Below are 22,355 nucleotides of genomic sequence, written 5' to 3'. Positions count from 1 at the left end.
ATACCCTAGAGCACATTTCGCTTATTAGTATTAGTAATACTAACTTTTTTGACTGGCCAGATATGTTAACATAATACTCCAGATCAGTTGTAGGGTGCATATTTTCTCACATTTTTCTGTTTCTGATATTGTGATGTATTGCTGTCAGCTAACTACCAGATCTCTCCTAGTTTTTTTTTTTTTTTAAGAGATTTTATTAGAGTGCATGAGCAGGGGGGAGGGGCAGAAAGCAAGGGAGGAGGGAGAAACAGACTCCTGCTGAGCAGGAAGCCCAACACCAGGCTCCAGCCCAGAAGCCTAAGAACATGACCTGAGCCAAAGGCAGTTGCTTAACCAACTGAGTCACCCAGGTGCACTTCTGCTAGTTTTATGAATACTTTCTGTTGATAATTCTGGTATAATCAAGAAGGTAATAGCATCAGAATGTTTTTGACTTAATAACATCTAATATTTTAGTTTTATGAAATGAAGGCTTAAAAATTAGGCATACATAGTTCATGAATTTGTTTATTAGTATACTTTTGTCAGGTGTTACATAAAACTGAGGCATGAGTTTTAAGAAGATAAATAATTCTGATTTTATTGTTATTCATTAAAGATTAATATGCATTAAATTAAAATTATATTTGTTTCCACAGGACCTGCATTTTAACTAGATCAAAACAGGTTCAGTAAGACCTGTATTGAAACTGAAAAAATTAGTATTACACCCATTTACAGATATTCAAATTAGTATTACTCCCATTTATGAATATTCAAATATTCAAAGTGTCTCTTTGTATAATCCAATTATTTAAAAGTGTCAGTCTTGCCTCTGACTTACTGGCCTTCCCTTAGGTACCTGACTGTGTCTAACTTGTTAACATAGTATTCCTGTGTTGGTACTTTGTTGGAGTTTATTTCCTCTTTGTGTTTGCTTTTTATTTGGTTTTGTTTTTTACCTACCAGATGGGCAGTCTAACTCCTTTCAAATTAAAGAATGAAGTCAATTCTTTAAATTTTAGTTTAGACTGTATGTTGAAAACGTGTTTGAAAATTAAGAAAGAAACTGGGAGTATCAGGATTGATGGCAGAAGGAAGAGAAGTAGTCAGTGTCAGTGGCTTTCCTATGTAATATTATTTCTCAAGGACTGCCATTCAGAAAGTCTAGGACTGTTTTTTTGCCACCTTTTGATCATCTAATATTTTTGTGATTTCATTTTAGGCTCAACAATTAGATAATACTTTTCTCTCTTTAAGAAGTGAAAGAAAAAATCTTACTCCAAAAGATCTTTTGCAAATCAGTTTGTGAAGAGTCCTTTAAAAAACTCTTTTCTCAGAGCACCTGGGTGGCTTGGTGTGTTAAAAGCCTCTGCCTTCGGCTCAGGTCATGATCCCAGGGTCCTGGGATTGAGCCCCGCATCAGGCTCTCTGCTCAGCAAGCAGCCTGCTTCCCTTCCTCTTGAGCCCTGCCTGCCTCTCTGCCTACTTGTGATCTCTGTCTGTCAAATAAATAAATAAAATCTTAAAAAAAAAAAAAAACCCAAAATTCTTTTCTCAGGCCACCTCGCTAGCTCAGTCAATAAAGCATGTAATTCTTGATCTCAGGGTTGGGGGTTCAAGCCCCATGTTGGGTGTGGAGATTTTCTCCACTTGGAGTTGGTACTTCAAAGATGAGGAATACACATTAGGTTTTTTCCTTCAGAATGTGTAAGAAACCCAGTTTTTATATCTTTATATTGATTTTTTTAATATAAACATTTTAATAGTATATGTGTACATTTTTAACAAAGTTCTGCTTCCTTTGCAGATGGTTTAGCTGCATTGTCATTTTCTATTAGTTCTCTGACCTTGATTGGAATGTTGGCAGCTATAACTTACACAGTAAGTGTAATGGCGATAATTGAGTTAAAATTAAGAAATTACTTTATGAAGCAATTTCATTTTACCTTAGTCATGTACTCAATTAATTATATTTTCCTCTTTAATATTTTAGTGCTTTGCTTCTTCATTTTCTTAAGTTTTCTTTATTGAAGAGGAGGGTAAATTTTTAACTACTTAGTCACAATAATTTTATCTATATTTTTAAAATTTAATATTCAGAAACATTTTATAACTTGTGAACCTTGAAGATGTTTATATATTATGCATTAGTAGATTTAGTGATTTATAAGCTCTGAAATGTAGATCAGTATCTATTACTGATATAGTAGATTCATCCTACTTGGGTATATGGGGTTTTTAAAGTTAGATCTGTTATATAATAAAATATTTCCTTAGCATATAGAATCTAATCTTACTCTCTGAGAAACTGCCTTTTCTTTTCTTTTTTTTTTTTTAGTCTTTCTGGAGATAGTAAGGTATGAGTTATAGCCTGCCAAACTATGTACAGTCTACTTTTTGAATTTTTTGCTTAAATTACAGAGGAAAAACCAACAATAAGTGCTTCTTACCTACCTCTTGAAAGAGAGTGGTGTAGGAAGCTTTAAGTTATCTAGAATCTTTTCAGATTAATTTTGTTTACAGAATTCTTAATTCTTGCAGAAATGGGAAATACTGGTTACAAAGAAAACATTTTGGGATATTGTTCTGATATATCTGTCTTTAGACATGAAAGAAATGGGCTTTTAGTGTGATAGCAGAATCTAATTTTGTTACATAATTATTCAAGGGTCATCATTTAGAATAAAAGCAGTCTAAAATACATGCATTTTAATATCTGTCAGGTGTTTATTTGGATCATCTGTTTTCTTTATTGCTCTTTTTTTCATGGATTACTACATAAGGAATTTGTCCTACTATTAGTGGATAATTATCCTTCCGTCTTACAGAATATATGTGTGCTATCTTATTTATTTGTCTTTTCTTTTTTTTCCCCTTTTTGGAGAGAGGGTGTGAGCAGGGTGATGGGTAGAGGGAGGAAGAGAGAATCCTGAGCAGGCTCCTTCCTCAGCATGAGTCCACACAGGGCTTGATCCCACCATCCTGAGATCATGACTTAACTAACTGAGCCACCCAGATACCCTCCTTGTCTTGTAAGAAACAGTCACAAATTAACAACAAATTAGGAGTTCAACCTGTTCTCTAATTGCTGTTTTGTGATTGATGTGGTAAGGTAATTCTGCATGTTTTTTTAACCTTCCTGGGTCAGTGTCTTTCCCATTAAATGAGATTTAAAAAATGCCTCTTAGAGATTTTTGAAGGTCAAATGATACTGTGTAAAAGTGCTTTGAAAATTATAGGAAAATGAGTATATAACAGTTGATAAAAGATTAGTCAGGAGAAACAAGTGGAAAAAGAGGAAACCAATATGTAAAGTCAACATCAAGAACTTTGAAGGGTCTAAAATCTAAGATTTTAACCTATATGTAGCCTGCTGTAGTTCTGTGGATGTTGGCTATAAATGCAAGACTTCTGAGTCAAAGACGAAGACTTTTATATTACAGCAATAACAATAGCCATACCATTAGCATTTTCTTGTGCTGGTTTCCTGAGTTTCAGTTCCGATGAGGCAGTGTGAGGCACACCAGATGATACTCTCATATAGAAGAGGAACTTTGAACTTAGGGAAGGTAAATCTTTTATAATGGACAGTAAGTCTACTTGCCCTTTGCTCCAGAGGAAGATGCAGTCTTTGTTTTCCGAGGCTATTTGGCTATATAAACATCCTTGAAAAGATAGTAAAGAAAAAAACGAGCATTTATGCCTGGTTTGCAAGGTGTGCAAAAATGAGAGACCCATGGAAGATTGTCTTCCAGTAGTCAAATGGTATTTGCTATGAAAAAAATAAGGCAGCTGGTTCTACTGGAACTGGTTCTACTGGAAGCTGGTTCTACTATAAAGGTCAGGAGTGACTGTCAAGTGACTCTAACACTTGACAGAGACCTGAGTAAAGTGACTGAGCCAGCCATGAAGCAAGAATAAGCAGAAATCCTGAGATAGGCACATGTATGCTGTGTTCAGGTAAGAGCAAAGAGGCAAAGCCGGTGTGGCTGGAGTTCAGTTAACCAGGAGAGAGATGGCTGAGATTTAGATGAGAAATAGCCAGAGGCCAAGTTATATAGAGCCTTATGCACCATGGTTAGAATTTTGAATTTTATTTTGATTGCTATTAGAAACCATTGGAAGGTTTCGGGACGCCTGAGTGGCTCAGTTGGTTAAGCAGCTGCCTTCGGCTCAGGTCATGATCCCAGCGTCCTGGGATCGAGTCCCACATCGGGCTCCTTGCTCCGCAGGGAGCCTGCTTCTCCCTCTGACTCTGCCTTCCACTCTGTCTCCCTGTGCTCGTTCTCTCTCTGACAAATAAATAAATAAAATCTTAAAAAAAAAAAAATAGAAACCATTGGAAGGTTTTAAAAGGAGAAATAGTAAGATCTGTCTAACATTTTAACACTATTACTCTGGTGGCTCTGAATTACATAAGCTGTGGCAGTGATGAGTGGGAGTGGGAAAAATCTGTGAAATTATTAAAATTCTTTGAAAGAGAGCTTCCCTGTAGGAATGATATTACTGTAAAGTAAATATTTTGAACTAGTATTTTATATTACTCTAACTCAAACTGAAAGTTGTCATTTAAATAATCAAACCAAATAAAATAGTCATACCAACTTAGTTAAGATATCCTTAGAAGAACTTTACTTTTTTAGAATGCAAAGGACTTTATGATGGGGCCCAGGTTGGGAAGCTAAAAGACATAGAAAGTATGCTGAATAGGTAGGGAGGGGTCCCTTAAGATCTGAGCTCGGGGGGTGGGGGTGGTAAGAGGGTCCAATTTAATAGCATAGTCAGGTCATACTATCTAAGAGTTATATTTTTTCTTTAAGTAGCATAAGCAATAAAATGTGATCCTTGGTAGAGAGTCTTATATGTAGATTCTTTTTAAATCTATGCATCTCTTGAACTTTACTGTCTAAATTTACTCATTTCTAAACTGCGAATAATGTTTAATAAGATTGTGAGGATTTAATTTAGAAATTTACCAGGTTTTGGAATTTATTGGTCACCCAGCAGTCAGTAGTAGCTCATATTGTTGAATATTCACAGTTTAGTATGGTAAACTATAATTTACAGCTCTTTCCACATCTTGTAGTGAAAGTAAAACCAGATGCTAATAGCAGTTGTATCATGATCGTTGAGAAGGTGGTTTATGAAAAGATGAGTAAATCAAAGGAGGTATTGAAAATTGGGTGGTAGTTACTTGGGGGAGGGGAGAGACAGACAGACATCATTTATGTCAGAACTCAGTGGAAGGATGTTTTGCTACCAAACCAGTCTGTCCAGTTTTACTATCTACTGTGTATAGAGGAGACCCTGTTTAAGGGGAGAGCATGGCATTTATACTTGAGCACTAGTTATGAGTGAAAGTCTTTATATAAAATCTAATATCTGAACTTAGCTTCCCCATCTGTAAAAATGGGCCATTAATACTCAGACTTTATTTAAAAAGCTAGTTGAAAATCAGCTGTTTATAGATAGGTGGTTTTATTATAGAGAGGTGGTTAATAGTACTAATTATCATATTTGCTTGCAGATACAAAGTTTTGTCCTCACTTGTTATGGAAAAGCTTGAGAATTGAGTTTTTCATATGGTGGAACATGGAAAGAGGGCATAGTATATATTCTTGGAAAGTAGAAGAGATTTATTTATTTTACTTTATTTTATTTTACTTCCTTTCACTTCACGAGAGAATATGCATGCAAGCAGGAGAAGGAGCAGAGGGGAGATGGAGCGAGGGTATCTTAAGCAGGCTCCACCCTTAGTGTTGAGCCTAAACAGGGCTCAGTCTCACGACCCTGAGATCCTGACCTAAGCTGAAATCAAGAGTTGAATGCTTAATCAACTGAGCCATGCAGGCTGTCCAAGGGATTAATATTAATTAAAGTTCCCAAAGTGGGAAGTTAATAGTTAGAGTACTTTGACCCTGTGGGCAAAGAACTAATTATTAAAGGTAAGTCTACTATAGACCATGTAACTGTTAGTATTGAGACCAGAAAAGTTTTTGTAATGTGTCGGTAGAGTGTGATTTTCTTAGCTACCCATTATTGTTTGGTTTAGAAACTAGTTGATTATTTAAATTTTACCAGGATTGTGTCTACTCTACCATGTCTTAAGGGATAACCTAATAATTAGGCACTTAATATTAGAAGAATGTCAAAAAACATACAGCTTGCCTATTGTTCTCATCTTAAATTGAAAGGGAATGCTATTTTTTTAATTAAAAAAATGAAACCTCTGGACACAAATATTTATGTAGATATTTTAATTTTTTGGTGCCACCAAGTGGGGAAATGTTGAATAATGATACTTTCATACAAAATGTAGCCTATGGACAAATGAAGTACCTGTAGAAACAGTGACGACTGAACTTTTTATTATATACACATATCAGTGAAAACTTGATCATGTCATATGGTCCATATACACATGTAGGGTGCCTGGGTGGCTCAGTGGGTTAAGCCTCTGCCTTCGGCTCAGGTCATGATCTCAGGGTCCTGGGATCAAGGCCCACATCGGGCTCTCTGCTCAGCAAGGAGCCTGCTTCCCCCTCTCTCTCTGCCTGCCTCTCTGCCTACTTGTGTTCTCTCTTCCTGTCAAATAAATAAATAAAATCTTTAAAAAATATATATATACATGTATATTTATATGCACACACGTATTACACATATGACAAGCTAATCTATATACATTTAATGTAAAATATGAAGTAATTAAAGAAAATTACAGTGGTAAATTAAGGATTCGGAAATAGAAATAGAGCATTGGTTTTTAGTAGTCTTTGAAGAGAGAAATGCTCTTCAAAAGTAATTTTTCAGCCTTCCATGTGGTACTGTTTCATTGAATCTGTGCTACTGATTGTTAGAGGTATCTGCCTATTCTTTCTTATCATTTATAATTCTTGTTTTATACTTAATGTGAGTTTTTTATACACATAAATCTGTTTCTTAATTTTTTGACTTATATAAATACTTAAAAAAAAATCATTCTCCATACATAATAAAGAAAATATAAGTGAAATAAATTGGAAAAATGTACCTTAAAACTTCACGTTTGCAATCTGAGCCTTCCGAATCACTTTTTAAAATGAGTTATTCATGTCCATGTTTTATTTTATAAGATTATTTCTTTTATGCTTTCAAGAGAATTGATGATGCAGCATTTCTTAAGTCTTCCACTGGTCTCTGGAATTTTCTTTGAAGCTGCTAACATACCCACTGTTAATTGTAAGCTGTTTTTGTTGTTTCTTGTAAGCTAGCTGTTTTTGTTGTTTCTTGTCTTGCCATGTGAGGGGCAAATGGAAATGGCTTTTAGTTTGGGTATGTTCCTTTAAGCTCATAAAGCACTTGGTTGTTGGTTTGTAAGAAAATATGGAATTATGCTTTTTTTTTTTTAAAGATCTGTGTATTTATTTTGAGAGAGAAAGAGAACAAGAGCAGGCACATGTGGGAGGGGCAGAGAGGGAGAGAGAACCTCAAACAGACTCCATGCTCAGTGCGGATCCTCATGCAGGCTCATTCTCATGAGCCGAAACCAAGAATCAAATGCTTAACCCACTGAGCCACCCAGGTGTCCCTGTTCCTTGTTTCAATAAATATGTGTTTCACTGTTTGCTCCTTTGTTCTCTTTCTCCTTGCACATTAACTTTTTGTTTCAATGTCACATCAACAGTACTATCTTAAAGACATTTTAAGTGGCAGTTAAACTCAGTAGTGGTAGCAAGAATGCATGTAACTCAAATAGAGAAGTAGCTATAATGTAACCAGCTGTGACCAAATTTGTGACCATGCAGGTAATGACAGCAATGAGGACTTCTTTGTAGCCGATGATTATAAGATGCATCCAGTGTTAAATGTGAGAAAATATATAGGTGTCTTGGAGTCAATGAATAATTGAAGGAGAATTTTTTTTTTAAAGATTTTATTTATTTATTTGCCTGGCCGGGGGGGAGGGGGGATACAAGGAGGGAGAAGGGGAGCGGGGAATGAGAGAGGGAGAAGCAGTCTTCCCACCAAGCAGGGAGCCCCATGGGCTCAATCCCAGGACCCTGGGATCATGACCTGAGCCGAAGTCAGAAGCCTAACAACTGAGCGGCCGAGGCACCCCTAAAGGAGAAATCTTAATTGAGTATGTGTAATGAATTGTTTCATTAGTCATAAGCTCATACATATCCTTGAATAATAGGTATAACAAATATATGCTAGACTAGTAGTACTTGATGTTGAACCTTTACAGTAATCCAAGGATCACAGGTTGGAAATTATTATTCTAGATATTAGAGAGTTACATAGGGAAAAGGTGCTGTTCTAAACTGGGCAGTGTAAGAAGGTATTAGAAATGTTGGGACACTTGGGTGGGTCATTATGGTAAGCATCTGGCTTCAGCTCAGGTCATGATCCCAGGGTCCTGGGATAGAGCCCCACATTGGACTCCTTACTCAGTGGAGAGCCTGCTTGTTCCTCTGCCTGCTATTCCCCATGTTTGTGCTCTCTGACAAATAAATAAAATATTTTTAAAAAATTATCTTAAAAATGTTTTTAGTCTGTATGTATTCTTTCAAATATTTATGTGTATTCATTCAAACATTTTAGGTTTTAATACATAAGGTGATTTATTTTTGGAACTTGAACAAATAAAATTGGAGGCAATTATAACCAACCTAGAAGCATTTTGAAGGATGTATTATCTTTAGCCTTGTTGATTTTTTGATAATTCACTAGAGGGCAGTAGTAAGCAATAAAAGTTTTGTTTCTGAAAAGGATGGCTTTTTTATTCAATTTTTTTTTTCAAAGAAGTCTGAGGCTAAATTCAGAAGATTATTATTTAAAGACCTAGGTAGAGTTATAATGATTAAATGTGTTATGTAATGTTTTATGTTAGTTTTATCATAATCTAAATATTACAGTTAAATTTCCTGTTAATCCTTAAAACTTAAACACGCAGTCCAAAAAAAAAAAAAAAGCTAAAGGGTACATAATCCAAAACAATGACAGCTTTCTTTTACTGTTCTTTTTAGACTTAAAAGTTCACAAGAAGATAATGTATTCTGGTCCCATATTACCACAAGGTGTTACCAAGGATATGTCTTTATTTCCTAAGATTTTTATATTATTTCAGAATTTAGTTCAGCTCTTCTAATAAATACATAAATTTCATGTAAGGAAAGATTAAGATTTCTTTTTTAAAACAATTTTTGGTTTATTATTATTAGGAGAAAAAGGAGAAAAAATAATTAAGACCTAGTTTTTATATTCCAAATAGTTTACTGCACTTGTTACTAGTCTGGCTGAGGAATCTGTGTTTTTAAGAATTTTCTGAGTGATTCTGATTAGCCAAGTTTGTCAGATCTAGCGATGAAGCAAATGTGCAGACCAGTACGACGTTTGTACTATAATTGAGTTATAAGCAAGGCACATTTACAAGTCAAGACATATTTCTCAGACATGGTGTAATTAAGTTTAGACCTGAAAGACACTGAAATTTGCTGAAGAAATAGGGTTGAGAAGTTAGGCATTCTAGTTGAAGGCACTACATGTACTAAAGTGTGGAAACTGGACAAAGCCAGAAGTAGTATAAAACCAGAGTGTTTTAAGAACATTGAACAATTTAGAGGTGTGAGACATGAGGTGAGGTTGGTAGGGGTCAGGTTTTGAAGGTTTTGTATGCCAGGATTAGATAATTGCAGTCTGTTCATAAGACCCGTAATTCTACCTCTCACAGAGAAAATAACAAAACAACTCTTGAACAACCTTACCTAAAATTCTGATACACTAAAAAGTTAGATGTACAACATAGAACTGCACTGGTTGAAGTAGTAGCAGATCCCTGTGCGGCTACCTGTCTTCTTATCTCCTGTAGTGGCCTTAAAGTCATCTATCCCAAATCTAGGATGTCTCCCAGGGCACTTTAAAAAACTATTCTAGTTAGTCCTGGAGATCTTAATGGATGTTAATTACAGGAGTGACATAATCTAACGTGGGCACTAAAGATTACTTTGGAAACAGTGTAGAAGATGGATTTATAGAAAGTGAGAGCAGCAGACCAGGAAGAATTTAGATGACCTTGTGTTTGACAGTAGACTCTAAATAAGGGCCACATTATTGATATTGACTAGAGCAAAAGATTCCTTGGGAAATAATATTGAACATTGAGGTTCTCTACTTAAGGACCAAATCCATCTAAATAAGCATTGGGGTAAAATAAGGTGGTTGGGGGTGTTTGAGAGGACAGGGGATTTATTTGGATATAAACTGTGGTTAGCAAAATATTTTTGCTTTGGAATTCGGTTTAACACAACATAGGTGTGTTAAAATCATATATGACTGTGGATGATTGGTAAATAATTATTATGTAAATACTGCTTATTTATCAGAGTCTTCAAGTTTTATGTTTTTCTTTTTCAATGTTTTAGAAAGTTGTGGAACTACTAGAAGAAACAAATAGGTCAAATGATAATTGCGTTAGGAAAGCTCAGTAAGGAAAGGTTAGAAGAGCTGTGGGATACTTTGGCTCCCATAGGCTTTTTTATTTACGTTTTCAGTGTTTTAAGGCTATGATATTTTGTATTCTTTCCTTTTTATACTTTACCAAGGTCATTACAAGCATAAAGTGATAAGAATTGATTATTTTTTATTTTTTTTTTTTTAAGATTTTATTTATTTATTTGACAGAAATCACAAGTAGATGGAGAGGCAGGCAGAGAGAGAGAGAGAGGGAAGCAGGCTCCCTGCTGAGCAGAGAGCCCGATGCGGGACTCGATCCCAGGACCCTGAGATCATGACCTGAGCCGAAGGCAGCGGCTTAACCCACTGAGCCACCCAGGCGCCCAAGAATTGATTAATTACAAGAAAATTACTCTGTCTAAATTAAATTTTCTTCTAATATGAAACAGAATCTTTTCTATTTTTTCAGCAGGGGAGGCGGGAAGGAGGGGAGATGATGGGGAAATCATGAGAACATTAACTTAGGTTTTAATAATATGTAAAAAACAAGATTTTAAGGTATTTCTTCATTAGAAAATAAAAGGATTTGAATATTGGGTAAAAAGTTCATAATTAATTATCTAGTTATATTGTGCCATAAACAGTTGATATTATGTGATAGAACTAATTGATTTCTGGGATTTCTTTTTGGTCATGTTCTTTGCTCATATTCTTCCTTAATTAAAAAAAACAAAACAGGAGCCACTGGGTGGCTCAGTGGGTTAAAGCCTCTGCCTTCGGCTCAGGTCATGATCCCAGCGTCCTGGGATCGAGCCCCACATTGGGCTGTCTGCTCCGCAGGGAGCCTGCTTCCTCTTCTCTCTCTCTCTGCCTGCCTCTCTGCCTGCTTGTGATCTCTGTCTGTCAAATAAATAAATAAATAAATAAATAAAATCTTTTAAAAAAATAAAAATAAAATTTAAAATAAACAAAACAAAAAAAAGCCACGGAGGGAGTTTCAAGATAGTGGCATAAGAAGACTCTGAACTCACCTTCTCCCATGGACACAATAAACTTACAGCTATACCTGGAATAAATTTTCTCTGAAAACCACCTGAGAACTTGAAGAACAGCACCTCCACAACAAAAGACAAAAGAGACAGATCAAGTAGTGTAGGCAAGTCAAAGACATGGCCTCACCCCCAACCCCATCCCAGGTGACCCCATAATCAGGAAGTATCCCATAATAAGGAACTTTCTTTGAGGAGTAAGGAGATTGTGCCCCTCATCAGGCATCTTGACTGTAGGGGCTAGCACTGGAAAGATGACCCCCCACAAACATCTGGTTTTGAAAATCATTGGGGAGTTAAGAGAGGGAGAATCATAGAAAGATAGGTAACAGAGATACTGCTGTGGCTTGTATACAAACCTGCTCTCCCTGAGATCAGCACAAAAGCCACAAATTGAAAAGTTCCTACCCTGTAAATGAGGGAGAACCACTAACTAATTTTAAGGAGGCTGTGGCAAAGGCAGGGACCTATAGATGCTTTGTCTGGTGATAGAAGCATTGGTAGAGTCCATTTTGGAATGTGATTCTAACTTGCTGGTGACAGAGCAGATGAGTGCCATTTCTAGTGCTCTCCCTCTAATATGCAAGCACTAGAGGACATATTCTGCCCACTTAAAACTTAACCTGGCTGGCAAGCACCCACGCCACACAGCACCCCAGCTACAAAGGGCCAGGCTCGTATTCTGAGCCCTATTCTCCTCACTCAGCGATTGGGCTGCAAATGGGCCAGAGGAGCACCCTGATCCCTACTTCTCCTATGTAGCAACCAAGCTGCAATGAGTCCAGGTGGCTGCACTAAACCCTGCCCAGCCTATGCAGAGAACCAAGTTGTAACTGGTCTGGGAAAGTGCACTGAACCCCACCATCACTGTGCAGCACCCAAGCCCCAAACCAGTTGGTCCAGTGACCTGAGTCCCACCTTCCCTGTGCCACATATGGGATACAACTTGGTTGGTAAGCGCCAGAGTCGCGTCCTTCCCTAGCAGCAGGTAAGCTGTAATTAGCTTCCAGGGACACCCTAAGCCCCACCTAATCAGCATAGAGACTGAGCCATAACTGTGATGGGCAAGCAGCTAGAACCCCACTCTACCTGCACAGTGTCTGAGCCACAGCTGGGCAGGGTGAATGCCCTGAGCCCTGACCTCTCCGTACAATAGTGCTGGCTGTATCACAACTGGTGGGCACATGTAGCCCATAGAGTGGTTGCCCATATGAAGTATCTGGCTCTGATGGCCTACATGAACCAGCTGTTAAACAAGACCACCCCTTCAAGACTGAGGGAGGTAGCAATTTCACTTAATATATAGACAGAGAGGCAGAATGAGGAGATCAAAGAATACGTTCCAAACCAAAAAAAAATAAGTCAAATCTCCATGAAAAAACTTTAATGAAAGGGAGATAGCAACCTACCTGATAAAGAATTCAAGTAATAGTCATGAAGATACTTAGCAATGTTGGTGGGAGAGTGGATGAACACAAGAACCTTGGCAGAGCCAGAGAAAATACAAGAAAGTATCAAAGAGAAATTATAACAGAACTGAAAAATACAGTAGAGGGATTCAGTAGCAGAAATGGTAAAACAGGAGCATGAAGGCAAAGCTTGAAGACAAAGTAATGGGAGACATCTAGACAGAGAAGCAAAATGAAAAGAATTAAAAGTGAGGACAACTTAAGGGACCTCAGGAACTACATCAAGTGGAGTAACAATAAAAGTTCTCAGAGGGGATAAAAGAGGGAAAGGGCCAGAAAAATTATTTGAAGAAATAATGGCTGAAAACTTACATAATCTGGAGAAGAAAACACATCCAGTTTCTGGAAGCCCTGGGAGTTCCAAACAAGATGAGCTCAACAAGAAACAATCTCAGACACATTGTAATTAAAATGGTAAAAGGTAAGCATAAAGAGAGGATCTTAAAAACAGCAAGAGAAAAGCAACATATTACATACAGGGGAAAGTCTAATGCCATCAGCAGATTTTTTAGCAGAAACTTTATAGGCCAGACAAGGGAGTAGCATAACTAACATTTATTTATGAAGCATAACATATTTAAAGAGCTGAAAGGGAAAAACTGCCACCCAAGAATTTTCTACCTGGCAAGATTATCATTTAGAATTGAAGGTGAGGTAATAGTTTCCCCATATAAGCAAAAGCTGAGGGAATTCATTGCCCCTAAAGTATGAAGGGTTAAAGACAAGAATAGTAAAATTAAAAATATAATTAGGCGCCTGGGTGGCTCAGTTAGTTGACTCTTGATTTGAGCTTATGTCATAAGATTGAACCCTACATTGGGCTCTGTGCTCAATGGGCATATGCTTGAGATTCTCTGTCTCCTTCATCCTCTGCCCCTCCCCTTAAACAAGTGCACATGCATGCTTTCTTTCTAAAATATCTATATAATCAGTAAAGGGATACATAAAATAAGATGTAAAATGTGTTTTCAAAAATACAGAATGTGGATAGGCGAAGTAAATCTGTAAAGCTTTGGGATGTATTCCAAATTAACTTGCTTTCAACTTAAAAGAGATTTTATTTACATGAGATATTCTATATGAACCATACATTAACCACAAAAAAAAAAACTTGTAGGAAATCTACAAAAGGAAAAGAGAAAGGAAACTAAACACTAAATAAAACAAGTGTAACCACAGGGAAGAGGGAAGAAAGGAACAAAGAGAAACCACAAAATTAGAAAACAATTAGCAAAATAATACATACCTGTCAATAATTATTTTTTATTTTTTAAAGATTTACATATTTATTTGAGATAGAGTGAGAGAGAGCTAGAGTGGGGAGGAGGGGTAGAAGCAGAGGGAGAAGCAGGCTCTCTGTAGGGAGCTTGATGCAGGACTCAGTTCCCCCCCAAGATCATGACCTGAGCTGAAGGCAGATGCTTAACCAACTGAGCCACCTAAGTGCCCTCAATAATTGCTTTAAATGGACTAAGTTCTCCAATCAAAAGATGTAGGTGATTGAATGGATTTAAAACAACAACAACAACAAAAAAAAAACCAGGATCCTTCTACATGCTGCTTGTAAGAGATTTACTTCAAATGTAATGACCCACACAGATTGAAAATGAAGGGATGGAAAAAAGATATACCATGGAAACGGAAAGAAAGCTGGGGTAATAACACTTCTATCCGACAAAATAGAGTTTAACAAAACCAAGATGATAAGAAAAACAAAGAAGGGCATTACATATTAATAAAGGTCTCAGTCTAACAGAGGATATAGCATTTTAATTATTTATGTACCCAATTTGGGGTACCTAAATATAAATGGTAGATAGTCACAGAAATAAAAGGAGAAATAGCAATATAGTAATAGTAGTGGATTTTAATACTCTCTTGGATCAATGAATTGGCCATCCAGACAAAATCAATAAGGAAACATTGGCCTTAAGTGTCATTTTAGACTAGATGGACTTTGATACGTGTAGAACATTCTATCCTAAAACAGCAATATACACATTCTTTTCAAGTACGCATGTCTAAGATAGTTCATATGTTATGCCATAAAACAAGTTTCAGTAAATTTAAGAAGATTGAAATCATATCAAGTATCTTTCCAACCTCAATGCTATGAAACTATAAATCAGTTACATCTTAGAAGAAAACTGGGTTGGGGGGACAGTAACACGTGGGGCACCTGGGTCGCTCAGTTGTTAAGCATCTGCCTTCCGCTCAGGTCGTGATCCCAGAGTCCTGGGATCGAGCCTCGCATCAGGCCCCCTGGTTGGTGGGAAGCCTTCTTCTCCTACTCCCTGTACTTCTGTCTCTCTCTGTCAAATAAATAAACAAACAGTAATATGTGGAAACTAAACAACATGTTATTAAACAACCAGTGGGTCAGCAAGGGAATCAAAGAGGAAATCTAAAAGTACCTTGAGACAAATGAAAAATGAAACACAACATTCCAAAATCTCTGGGATGCAGCAAAAGAAGGTCTAAGAGGCAAGTTCATAACAATCAAGCCTACCTCAAGCAACAAGAAAAATGTGACATTAACAATGTACATAAAGGAACTAGAGAAGAACAAACAACCCCAGAGTTAGTAGAGGGAAAGAAAGAATAAAGATCAGAGTAGAAATAAATAGGAACAAAAAACAACAGAGAAGATCAATGAAACAAAGAGCTGGTTCTTTGAAATGATAAACAAAATTGACAGACCTTTAGCCAGACTCATAAAAAAATAAAATAAGTCATCTGAAATGAAAAAACCCAAATAAAATCAAATCTGAAATGAAAAAGAAGTTACAACTGGTAACATTAAAAGGATCATAAAATACTATAAATAATTATATGCCAACAAATTAGTCAACCTTGAAGAGTCGGATAAATTTCTAGAAACAACAATCTTCTAAAATTGACCATGAAGAATATAAAATCTGAAGATGAAACTGAGTCATCTACCAAAAACTCCAAGAAATAAAAGGCGAGATGTAGATGGCTTCACACATATATTTTACCACAATTTAAAGAAGAGTTAATATCTTATCTGCCTGAAACTATTACAAAAAATTGAAGAGGAGGGAACACTTCCAAACTCATTTTATGAGGCCAGCATTACCCTATTAACAAAACCAGACAAAGACACTGCAGAAAAAACTATAGGCAAATACCCTGATGAACACAGATGCTAAAATTCTCAAGAAACCAAAGCAATACATGAAAAGGATCGTACACCATCACCAAGTGAGATTTATTTCAGGGATATAAGGATGGTTTAACATTTGCAAATCAATCAATGTGATACACTTCACTAACAAAATATATGATGAAAATCATATGATCATCTCAATAGATGCAGACAAACTGTTGACATAATTCAGTGTTTATGATAAAAACCTCAACAAAATGGGTATAAATGGAACATTCCTTAACATAGTGAAGGCTGTGTATGACATTAATGAAGCCCGTACATGACAGACCCACAGCTGACATCACATTCAATGGTAAAAAGCTGAAAGTTTTTTCTCTAAGATTAGGAACAAGACAAGAATGCACACTCGTGCCATCTTAATTTAACATAATATTGGAAGTCCTAGTGACTGCTGGCAGGCAAGGAAAAGAAAAGGCCTCCAAACTGAAAAGAAGTAAAACTTTCACTATTTGTCGATGATATGATACTATATGGAGTAAATCCTAAAGACCATCAAAAAACTACTGGAACTACTAAATGAATTCAGTGAAGTTGGGGGATATAAAATTAATATACAGAAATCTGTTGCATTTCTATTCACTAATAACAAAGTAGCAGAGAGATTAAGAATCCCATCTACAGATGTATCAAAAAGGACAAAATACCTAGGAATAAACTTAACCAAGGAGGTGAAAGATCTATACCCTGAGGAAAGAAATTGAAGGCAACCCTCAAAATGGAAAGATACACCGTGCTCATGGATTGGAAGAATGAATATTGTTAAAGTGTTCATACTACTCAAAGCAATCTACAGAATCTGTGTAATCCCTCTCAATATGCCAACGGCATTTTTCACAAAACTAGAACAAATAATCCTAAAATTTTGGTGAAGCCCCAAAGAGCCAAAGCAATCTTGAGAAAGAAGAACAAAGCTGGAGGAATCATGCTGCCTGATTTCAAATTATACTACAGAGCTGCAGTAATGAAAATAGTATGGTACCACAAAACAGACACCCGAATCAACAGAATAGAATAGAAATCCTGGAAATAAACCCGCATTTATATGGCCAATTAATCTACATGAAAGGAGGCAAAAACAGGTGATGGGCGAAAGGCAGCCTTTTAAAATAATGGTGGTGTGAAAACTGGACAACTGCATGAGAAAGAACGAAATTGAGCCACTTTGTTAAATCATATACAAAAATAAGCTCTAAATGGATTAAAGACTTGAATATTATCTGAAGCCATAATAAATCTCCTTGAAGAAAATATAGGTAGTAAGCTTTTTGACATTGCTCTTAGTATTTTTTGGGGATCTATCTCTTCAGGCAAGGGCAACAATAGCATAAATAAATGGGACTATACACAGTGAAGGAACCCATCAACAAAAGGAAAAGGCAACTTACTGAATGGAAGAAGATACCTACAAATGATATATCCAGTATGGAGTTGGTACCCAAAATATAGGAAGAACTCATAAAACTCTAGCAAAAAAAAATATCCCAACCTGATTTAAAAATGGGGACTGAATAGATATTTTTCTAAGAAGACATTTGAATGGCTAACAGGCACATGAAAAGATGCAACATCACTAATTATCAGGGAAATGCAAATCGAAACCGCAATGAGGTATTACTTTACCCTTGTTGGAATGGCTAACATCGAAAAGACAAGAAATAACACATTTGATGAAGATAAAAGAGAACCCTCATCCACTGTTGGTGGGAATACAAATTGGTGCAGCCACTGTAGAAAATAGTATGGAGGTTCCTCAAAAAATTAAAAATAGAAATACCATGTGATCCAGCATTTCTGCTGCTGGGTATTTAATAGATGAAAACAAAAACACTAATTTGAAAAGATGTATGTACCACTCTGTTCATTGCAACATTATTTACAATAGGCAAGGCATGGAAGCAATCTATGTGTCCAGCAGGTGAATGGATAAAGAAGATGTGATGTGCATGTGTGAACAAAATCGGGGTTAGGGGTGCTGATCTTCCCAAATGTGTGAAAATCTGCATATGATTTTTGACTCTACCCAAACTTAACTATTAATAGGCTGTTGTTGACCAGAAGCCTTACTGATAGCATAGTCAATTAACACATAATTTTGTATGTTATATGTGTTATATACTGTATTCCTAAAATAAAATAGGAAAAACAATGTCATTAAATCATAAGGGAAATACATTTGTAGTACTATATTGTGTTTATGAAGAATCCATGTGTAAGTGGACCCTTGTAGTTCCAACCCAAGTTATTCAAGGGTCAACTGTAATTAAAATTGTCACTGCAGTTTTTTCGGAGTTGACATCTAAGTTGCAGAGACGTTGAGAGAAAATATTCAGGATTACCCAGGATATTTTGAAGTTTAGGGGTTAAGACCAAGAAATTGTGTTTATTACTTCTGCCTACATTTGTTGTCTTGAACTCAATTTCATGAGCTTACTTAACTTCAGGGAGACTGGCTAAAGTAGTTTGGCTGTGTGCTCAGGAGGAAAATGAAAGAGATTTAAATATATAATGTGTCTGCTTTAGAGCCTGTTGCTGCAGCCGGGAAGTGATAGTTGTCAGTTTTGTTTCTAAAGATTTAATGATTTAGAGTAACGGTTATGTGGCAACTGCCATTATTAAGTGTTTTTAACAGTTACCATTAAAAGTCGTCGTTTGGGGCTGGCTAATATGGAAAAAATATAAAATAATATGTTTATTCTTAATGCTAATCAACAGAAAATTACTTGTAGGAAAATATTTAAAATACTTAGCAAAATGATTAATTATACTTAAAACTTGTAATAAATTGTGTATAGATAATTGGCATGCTAATTAAATAACATGCATTTATTAAAATGTGTTTTAGTGAGGGTTTATTATATATAGTTGGATAAAATTGTTTTTTCCATAGAAAATAGTTTTATAAAATGTTTTTACTAATTCACACTCTTTTAACCCCTCATTAATCTGGAGTTGCAGTTTATTACTTTGGTATTCTATTTACAGTAATTTTGCAACTTATCCTTTGAAGAATACATATTATCTCTTCTATAAATAGTTAGTATTACTCATGTCAGTTTATATAACTGAAAATGTGAAATAAACAAGAAAATTATGAGACAGTATATCATAATTCACTCCCAGGTACTTTGTCCTTCAGTGACTATAATCCTTCACAACTATACCCTTGCACTTCCTTTAAAGTTTAAAGGACATTTTCCCCTCAAAATTGTGTATAATATGTATAAAATAGTAGTAATGAAAACCATTTTTATTTTGTTCTTTTAGGCCTATGGTATGTCTGCATTACCTTTAAATCTAATAAAAGGCACTAGAAGTGCTGCTTACGAACGTTTAGAAAACACTGAAGACATTGAAGAAGTGGAGCAACACATTCAAACAATTAAATCAAAAGTGAGTTGTAATTTTATTGTAGTTGGAAAACATATAAGCACATTGTCTTTGCACTACTTTCTAATATGAATTAGACATTGCAACCCCATATTTTTGATGTCGTTTGAATTTTTTTGCAACATGTCGTTAGCAAAATATGACCATGGTTTTAAAATTTGTCTTCTGTGAAATGCAAGACACTAAAAATTTGAGAATTTCTATCAGTGTTCTAATAAGTAAAAGTGGAAGTTTTGCTCAGGTATGATCAAGACCTTGCTTATTCCCAGGTATATTGATTTCTTGTATAATACATCAGATTTTACTGTATCACTTATGTTCAAGTTTTATGTACTAGTGGAATAAGGTAAAAATTACATGTAATCACTTGCCAATTGAGTGTACTTCTAAAAACACAAAGAAGTTTCTTCATCACCTTGAAGTAACAGATGAACATAATTTATAGAACGTATTTATAGAACATTTTTAAGTATGTATTAAACTGGCATATCCCGATACAGAAACAAGATGATAATTGCATACAAAAAAGAAGACTACATATGTACTGTCTCTCTTATGAACATAGTTTTAATATAAAGAAAAATATTAGCAATTCAAACCTGTGCTGTAGTAAGAGAATATTTTATAATTATCAGATCAGTTTTATCCTAGACATTCAAGGATGATACATTAAAAAGTTTATTAAAGTAGTTTAATGTATTGAGAATAAATGAGAAATAAGCATTTGAATAGATGCTAAAGAATATTTAATAAAAGTCAATTTGTAGTTATGATTTTTAAAAAAGCCTTACCAAATTAGAAGAGAAGAGTGTACTTAGGAAAGGAAGCCTATAATGAACATCATACTTAAATGATGAATTAAACATTCCCATTGAAGTCAGACACAGGTCAGTGTGGTCAGTATCATTGTTGCTCATTAGCATATTCCTGGAGGTCTTTGTCAGATAAAGAGTGCAGGTATAAACATTGGAGAGAGAGAGAGGAAAAGGGAAATATCTTTTATTATTCACAGATATCATATACTAAGAAAATATGAAAGAATGAACTTATAAATTAATAGAACTAATAAGAGTTCATCAAAGTGCCTGGATATAAACATATAGAAATCATTAGCTAGTTAAAAGATGTAATAGAAATTGGTCTCATTCACAATAGCTGCAAACTATAAAATAATAAGAAATGTCAGAATCATCCTGGTAGAAATTATAAAAGTTATTGAAATACGTAATAGAAGACTGAAATATATGGAGAACTTCATCCGTTCCTGATTGGGAAGATTGAGTAATACAGAGATGATAGTTTTTCTAAAGTTTAGGTGGAAATTTATAAAAGACAAAATACGAAATTTTCATAGACCCCCCCACCATATAGTAAAACAATCCTGAATTCAAATCAAATACAAAATTTACAAGACATTAGGAGAAAGTGGAAGTAAAATTTTATCTTGGTGTATAGAAGATCTTTCTGAACAAGCCACAAAACCCCCAAATGCTAATTGAGATATTGGTGAGTTTTACATTTTTGAGTTCTAAAATTTATGTACCCGAAAGCACCACCAAAAGGAAGTCTATAATATAGGAGGATATCGCAATATGGATAAGTATAAAGAACATCTTCAAATCAGTAAGAAAAAAGGACAAGCAATACATAGAAATAATGAACAAAAGACCCAAATAGAGTTTACTGAAGGAAAAATTAAACTCTCCAGTGAAAATGTAAAAGGATGCTTCAGCTCTTCAGCAGTAAGTAGGTTTGCCAAGCATCCCAGTTTGCCTGGAACTTGAGGGGATTTTCCAGAATGTGGAATTTGGAGTACAGAGACCCTGATGGTTGGTCCCTCTGTAATCAGAGATAATAATCAGAGATATGCTAATTAGAGAACTCAGTATTACTTTTAACTTTTAGAAGTCTTTAAAGTATTTATCTTTGTCAGGTGTTATTTGGGGATAGATATACTGCTTGTGGGAATGTAAAATATACAGCTTTTTAAAGAAAATAATATGATATGTGCCTATACACAAAAACACATCCCTTTTTAATAAAGTTTAATTAAAGTTTAATAAAGTTTAATTAACAAAGTTTACTCCCATTTAATAAAGTTTAAAAGCAGTTGATGTCTAGGAACGTCTCCTACTCAAGCATGTATATATACTTATATCTGGGTGAAAAAGGATGTTCATGCACATTGTTAATGCTCCCAAAAAAGAAAACAATCTAAGTTTTCAAAAATAAGGTATTTATTAATATATCATGGTATAATGTGGTATGCAGTGATGAAAAAAAATGAGCTGGATTTATATATATAGACTAAAGAATATATCTTTATGGAATTAAAGCGGACTCCATTAAAATTCTAACCCTTCTTATTATGCATATAATTATCTGTGGAGCTTTTTTTCCTCATTTAATAAATGGAAATAATATTACTACCAACTTCAAAGTTTTATTCTGAAGATTTGGGGAGAATAAATGTTAAATAACAGAAGATTAGGGAGAATACATGTTTAAGAACAGATCAGTTTTAGGTGTAAGAAATGTGCTCAAGAAATGTTAGCTATTATGTACAACAAAAACTTATATTAGCATATATGCATGCATGCAAATACGGAAAAAATGTGTAGAAGGGTATTGTATTGCTTAATGGTGGTAACAGTAGAAAAGGGCATTGTGAAGGGAAGCTTTCACATTTTACTTTTTTTTAAACAAAGGGTATGTATTCATATGCTTTGTAAGTACCCTCCTCCCCCATGAAATAATTAGTTAACTGCTGGTTTTCTATCCTGGTGTTTGTTTCTCTGAACCTAAATTCTTCTTCTGTTGTTTTGGTCAGTAGGCAAAGCA

General features: G+C 35.3%; 1 protein-coding gene across 1 annotated transcript in view; it reads left to right on the top strand.

Annotated features, from left to right (window-relative positions):
* The window catches only part of LMBRD1 (LMBR1 domain containing 1), a 133,404-nt gene that overhangs the window by 47,436 nt on the left and 63,613 nt on the right, over nt 1-22,355 (top strand). Inside the window, exons 7-8 of the mRNA XM_032340379.1 lie at nt 1,790-1,863; nt 19,392-19,517. Coding sequence (XP_032196270.1) covers nt 1,790-1,863; nt 19,392-19,517 — 200 coding nt within the window. The remainder of the gene's footprint in view (nt 1-1,789; nt 1,864-19,391; nt 19,518-22,355) is intronic.

Source organism: Mustela erminea, chromosome 4 (genome assembly GCF_009829155.1).
Source record: "Mustela erminea isolate mMusErm1 chromosome 4, mMusErm1.Pri, whole genome shotgun sequence".
Lineage (NCBI taxonomy): Eukaryota > Metazoa > Chordata > Mammalia > Carnivora > Mustelidae > Mustela > Mustela erminea.
The sequence above is the reverse complement of the archived record's forward strand: the minus strand, read 5'-3'. Positions and strand labels throughout refer to the sequence as shown.